This window comes from Chlamydotis macqueenii, chromosome 1, assembly GCF_036417535.1.
Source record: "Chlamydotis macqueenii isolate bChlMac1 chromosome 1, bChlMac1.mat, whole genome shotgun sequence".
Classification (NCBI taxonomy): Eukaryota; Metazoa; Chordata; class Aves; order Otidiformes; family Otididae; genus Chlamydotis; species Chlamydotis macqueenii.
The window spans coordinates 124,405,289-124,411,545 of record NC_141556.1 but is presented as its reverse complement, the minus strand read 5'-3'; the positions used below and the strand labels follow the sequence as shown (position 1 = coordinate 124,411,545).

At 55.1% G+C, this 6,257-nt stretch overlaps 1 protein-coding gene across 2 annotated transcripts; it reads left to right on the top strand.

Annotated features, from left to right (window-relative positions):
- Positions 1 to 3,245: 3,245 nt before the first annotated feature.
- MID1IP1 (MID1 interacting protein 1) lies at positions 3,246 to 5,735 on the top strand. 2 transcript variants are annotated; one of them, XM_086766551.1, is made up of 2 exons: positions 3,246 to 3,471; positions 3,897 to 5,735. In XM_086766551.1, the coding sequence occupies exon 2, from the start codon at positions 4,039 to 4,041 to the stop codon at positions 4,519 to 4,521; it is 483 nt and encodes a 160-aa protein (XP_086622677.1). In that variant the 5' UTR covers positions 3,246 to 3,471; positions 3,897 to 4,038; the 3' UTR covers positions 4,522 to 5,735. The 2 variants fall into 2 exon arrangements, with proteins under 2 accessions (XP_086622677.1, XP_086622669.1); XM_086766543.1 differs by having other exon boundaries at positions 3,246 to 3,475.
- The last annotated feature ends 522 nt before the right edge of the window (positions 5,736 to 6,257 follow it).

Below are 6,257 nucleotides of genomic sequence, written 5' to 3'. Positions count from 1 at the left end.
AATTATAAATTTACATACATTCCTTCTGGATGAGAAATGACATGTTTCCTCACTTCAGAGTTTGGTACAACTGGACTCAGTTTCAGAAAGAGAAAGGAGAAGAGAGAAGTGTTAAATGTGTACATCTGTACTGCCACCCAAAATGGTGGAAGCAGTTCACAAGTTTGGGCAAATATGTATGTCAAATAGGAAAAGAAGGAAACAAGTCACAGTTTCCGAGGCTGAACTCTAATCTGCCATGTCACACCGACAACAAATTACGAGAGGAAGTGAAATTCCCAAGAGATGCTGCTTTTACAAGGCCGGCCCAAATGGTGTTCCCAGGCTGCAGAATGCAACACTAAATATTTGCACATATTTATCACTTTTTACCCACACAAGATCTCATCTTATTTTGCAAACACTGTACAGCAGAACAACTTCCTAACCGCCAAAGTGTAGCCATCGCTGGTCTGCAACGTGCCAGTGGCACCTATTTCATGCCAGCACACGTCCTGGGAAAACTGTTAACAAAGACGGTTTGTTATCTTGTTGCCACTGAAGAGAGAATTTAAAAAGGCCTTGCCAACGTAGGAAAACCCACGCAAGTTGACAGAATCATCTGTCTTTCCTTGAAAAATTCTGCGCAGCTGCTGATGTCGCTGGAGGAGACGGGCCACAGTCCTTCTTCAGGAACCAGCCACAGAAAGAAGGGCCTCGTCCAGAAAGGGCTGAACACCACCAGCTCTCATTCACTTCAGGGAAAATTAAAGGTTTTTTTTTAATTAACATCCAGTTGAGGTGCTGGATAAAGACTACTGTTGCGTGTTGTCGTTTTGGTTTCCTTATCCAGGACCCTGCGCTGGGCGAAGGCAAGTGTTTGCATCTTCCTGGACTGCCAGGTAGCGAATGTGCGAGCTTCCTCATCGCTCAAGACACGGGATAAGGGGTTTCCAGCTGATTCCCCTTCCAGGCATTGCACAGCCACGATAATCGGATCATTCCGAAGAGGAAATATTTCAAACAAACGCGCTTGCCTATAAAAGTTTATGTCACAAACGGCATAATCTTTTCTTGACAGGAGGGGAAAAAGAAAAGTGCTGTTTCTTTTTCTCTTGTGTGCACAGCCATCACAGTTACATACCACTGGAGTTTGAAATACGTGCTCCTTTACTTCGTTTTAACCAAAGAGCAATCAAACCTACTCAGGCTTGTGTTAACGATATACATTATACATCCAAAAGACATTTACATTGCAGATCAAAACTGATCAGAACATAAGGAAGTTTAAAAAAAAAAAAAAAAAGCCGATTGCCTTGCGCTGTGAAGTTTGACTCGAGTATGATCCATCTCAGCCTAACGGGTTAGAGACATGCCCGCGCAGGCTGCAGCACTGTGTTAGCGCTACGCTAAAATGAGGCGAGATTTACAGTCACAGGTGGAAGCCGACAGTGCGGCTCTACACTTTGGGAAACAAAGAGGGCAAGTGGGTGTGAAAATTATTCTATGCTCGGGTGATAATTCGTATAGGATCATCGCACGGAAGAGACGGCGCTTCCTCTTCTGGTGCTTTTGCTACCACTGCGTACTTCCCCAGTTCGCAGCTTCAAGCTGGGTTATTTCTGACAACTTCTTCTCCTCCAAGCCAGCATGTTCTAACCACAGGTAAAGTCTTCAGTTTTAATTTGCTCAGATGTTAATTTGGAGAGGAAAGCTGGGCAATAAACCAATTCTTCTTGTTCCTAAAGATTTACCTCTTTTTCCAATTTATTGAATGTCCAGCACGCACTGTACTTCAATCAAAGGCAGCAAAATCGCTAATGGTGTATTAATGACGCACTCTGTCTGTATAAAAATGCAAATATATGTTGTAGCCAATCTTATGGGCTGGTGAGGTTCTTTTTTTTTTTTCTTTTCTTTTCTTTTTTTAATTTTTTTTCTGTAGTAAATTATCTGCGTACAGATAATTATTTTATACCAGCCGCTATCTCTTGCTACTGTTTAACCACAAGTACGTGCAGCGCCTGTGCTGCCGGCGAAGGGTCCCTGGCTGCGGTTCCGTCCCTCTCACGGTGGGTTTGTCACCCGCTGCCCGGGGAACCGGCCTCCTCTCCCCAGGCCGGGGCCTCGGGCGGGCGCCTGAAGCAGCCGAGAGGCCTGAGGGGCAGTGGGGAGCACAGAGGCAGCCGGGCCTCCGCCGCTGGGGAAGCGCAGGCGGAGGGGAGCGCAGTGCGCCGGGGCGGGCCGGCCCGTTTGTCGGCCTCCTCGCCGCCGCCGCCTCCGGTGAGGCCGGGTGAGGCCGGGACAGCCCCGCCGCAGCCGCTCCCCCCGTCGCAAGCTGCCGGCGGCCCCGGCGCCTCCCCGCGCCCCCCCGCGCCGCGGGCCCAGGCGGTTGGTTGATCCGTTGCCACGGCGACGCGCTCAACACAACCCCCCTCACGCGGCTCCCCCTCGCCAAGCCGTTCTGCCCCACGTGACCCCCGGCAGCTCCTCCAGCCAACCCGCCTGTTACCAGGGCCGCGCGAGCCGGCGAGCGGGGGCTGTGTGGGAGGGGGTCGTTGTTTCCGATTGGCTGCTGCCGAAGCTCGCTGATTGGTAGGGCGCAGCGGCACTGGGCCGCTGGCCGGCCCGCCGATTGGCTGGGCCCGGAGGTGAGGCTGTGGGGTGATGCTGGCCGCTGCCTGGCGGCCCACCCGCAGCCGTTGGCCGGCACACAAAGGCCGCCTGGGAAGGGGCGCGCCTGTTTCCCCCCCGCGCCCTCGGGCTGGCACGGCCAAGCGAAGGGAGGGAAGGCAGCGGGGAGCCGCGGCGGGCTGCTGGCAGGGCGGCGAGGCGAACCTGGCCGAGCGCCGGCGGGCTCTGCGGCCCCCGCCGCCCGCCCTCCCTCCTTCCCTTGCCGGCCCGCGCTAATTGGCGCCGGGGCACGCGAAGTGGGGGGAGGCGGGAGGCGCGGCTGTCACGCTCGCCGCGCGCCCGACAGCCAATGGGCGGCCTGGGCGAACGCGGGCAGCACGCGGGGCCCGCGTGTCCCCGCCGCCCGCCCTGTCAATCACTCTCGGCCGCCTCAGGGCCGCCTGCCCCGGCGCTGACAGAGGGGGGATGGGGAGGGGGGGGCGGAGTGGAGTTCAAGCGGTGCTCGGTCACGGCGCCGTGCTCCCCGCTGCCGGCCCCCGCCCGGGGCGGACGTTACCGGCCCCCGGGAGGGCTCGGGTAGGGGTGGGGGGGAGGGCGAAGGGGAGATTCTGCAGCCTCCGGTCCCGTCTCTCAGGGACCCTTGCCGCAGTGCCCTTCCCCCGGTGCGGGGCGAGAGGCGGAGCCGGCGCAGCGCGGCCGCCGCCCGCTGCCTTTATCTGTGGTGGCGGCGCGGGGGGGTGGCACTGGGGAACACCTTGTTTTAAGATGGGCGCTATAAATACGGCGCCGGGGATGGGAGCGCAGCCACGGGCGGCGGCGGCGGGCTGACGGCGCGGCGGGGAGCGGCTGCGGACCACGGTGGGTGGGTGCCTCCCCCCCCCCCCCCCTTCCCTCCCCCACCGCGGCAGCTGGGTCCCTCGGGCGGGTTACACGGGCTGTGGGGCGCTTGAATTTTAATTTACCGGTGGGGCTGCCCCCGCCAGCGCCACGCCAAGCGGGGCTCCCGGGAGGAGTTGCGGGTTTTGTGGGGGAGGAGGAGTTGCGTTTTGTCTCTTTTTGTACGGGGGGGGGTGGGGGGGGAGCGGCAGCAGCCAGCCTCGGCGGCTGCACCGGGGGGGGGGGGGCGGGGGGGCAACGAGAAGGGCCGGGGAGGGGAAGCCTAAAAAAGGAGATGGGGCCGAGGATAAAGGCGGCGGCGGCGGGAGGGGACGGGAGGGGAAGGCGGGACGGAGGGAGGGAAGGAGGGAGAGCAGCCCCTAACCCCGGCGCCCGCCTCCCAGCAGGACTCTGCCCGCCAGCAGCCGCCGAGCCCAGCCCGCGGCGGACGGCGGCCGGTGCCGCCAGCGAGGAGGAGGAGGAGGAGGAAGAGGTCGCCGCCGGAGGAGCCCCGGCGTCCGAGGAGCCTAGCTGAGCTCTGCCGCCGTCATGATGCAGATCTGCGACTCGTACAGCCAGAAGTACTCCCTCTTCAACGCCATGAACCGCTTCATCGGCGCCGTCAACAACATGGACCAGACGGTGATGGTGCCCAGCCTGCTGCGCGACGTGCCGCTGCTGCTGGAGGAGCTGGACGCGACGGGGACCGTCTGCCCGCAGCGGGAGGCCGCTCTGCCCACCGGCGACCCCGGCGCTTTCTTCTCCCGCAGGGACATGTACAGCCACTACGTGCTGCTCAAGTCCATCCGCAACGACATCGAGTGGGGCGTGGTGCAGCCGCCGGCGGGCGAGGAGGCGGCGGCCCGCAAGAAGGACAAGCTGGAGGAGGGCGAGGGGGAGGAGGACCTGGAGAAGCAGTTCCACTACCACCTCAGCGGACTCCACTCGGTCCTCTCCAAGCTCACCCGCAAGGCCAACGTCCTCACCAACAGATACAAGCAGGAGATCGGCTTCAGCAGCTGCGGGCAGTGAGCGCCGGGGTGGGGAGAGCGCCCCGGGGCTCAGCCTTCCCGCCGCCTTCCCAGGACTGCAGCCGGTGTTCGACCAACGCACAAGCCAGAGAGAGATGTAAATTAATCGATACTAGCTTATTAATTATTTCCCCTCTCCCATCCTTTTTTTTTTTTTAATTTTTTTTTTTTTTTTTATTGTACGGTCTGGGGCGAGCGGTTGCTGCACCTCCCCGGGTGGGGAGGCCGAACCCGTGCGTGTACGAGGTGGTGGCGTAGCTGGCGGATGGGAGGCTCGACACAAGCCGATGAACGGAACAAAACTGGCAAAAAAAAAATTGCTTCTCTGACCCGGGAGGGAACCCAGTGGGCTAACGAGCATCCCTCTGTCGTGGGACGGATGACAGGTCCCACGGTTGTACATGTACTGGAGTTTATTTAAAACTTTTTTACTCAGATGTAGAGTATATTCTAAAATAAATGCAAATGTATTAACTGAAAGTGACTTAAAATTTTTGGTATGATTTATGCTTCTTTAATTAAATAATATTTTTAACATCTGGAATTCTTCTGTTGTTCTGTTTCCAGAGCTGCCTTACTAGACACAGAAATCTCTGCATGTGCAAGAGAGGGTTTTTTGTGGCTTTTTTTCTTTCCCAAAGGGAGCAATTAGGTAGTTAGAATAACTCAGCATATCTGAAGTGGATGAATGACTGTATTAACTGCACCATACATGGCCTGAGTTTTGCTAAGCTGTTCCCACCCGGACAGTCGAGTTGCTCTGTGTGAATGCTGGCATGAAGGTCAGTGGCCCTTTAACAAAATCCGAGGAGATCGAATCATGGTTACTTTGCAGGCAGCGATTCATGGAGGTTGGAGCAAAGCCTAGGAATGACTGGCTTTTTTTTTTTTTTTTTTTTTTTCGGGAAGTATCTTAACCTACTGTGGGGAGTTCTCTCTCTCCGAATAAGTCTGGGATACTTGCCTCCTCCATCCCTTGTGTTACTTTCTTTCCTCTGTACTCCTCCTTGGATACTAGGAATTAATTCGGTTTGTGTTATCCAAAGTGTATTGATTTCTTTCTCTCTGCATTATTTTTTTTCTCCTTTGCTGAAGTAACGTGCCTCGGAATTGGGTGTCTATATCATGTTCTAATATTAAAAGTGTACTTACTGATTACAATGTGTGCATATCGCAGAGGATAACCATTTAATAAATATGTACATCCTTCCATAACGTATTAAGTTTTCTTCTCAGGCACTGAAATGCCAAGTTTGTACACATCTCCTTGTACTGAAATTTCACTTTGTGTTATTGCTGTCGAATTCAGGGCTTGTTTGGTGGGTTTTTTTCCTTTCAAAATAGAAGAATTTTTCTCTCAGCTTTGAGGATATTTTTGCTTAAATTCATATATTCCCTACCAATTTGTTTTTCAGCCCAGCTGTTAGAACATTGTAGTAAAGCATGAGCACTGCAGACACGTACTGGTTGGCAGTTGATTGTATAGTTAAAACAATCAGCCTGCACGTATGTTTAAAACTGCGTATTTTAGAAGATTTTCCCTTTTACGGTAAAGAAGGACTTGTAAGGCCGGATGATTTTTGGCTTGGCAATGCTCGTTATTTTCGTAATGTTTTTAACTCCTCTTCCCCCTCCCTTCTTGGGAAGATGCCAGGAAAAAAAGTCAGGAACAAGGAGAGGGATTACCCTGCCTTCCTAACATGTCAGCTTGCCGGTGCTGCCATACTCTGACGAATG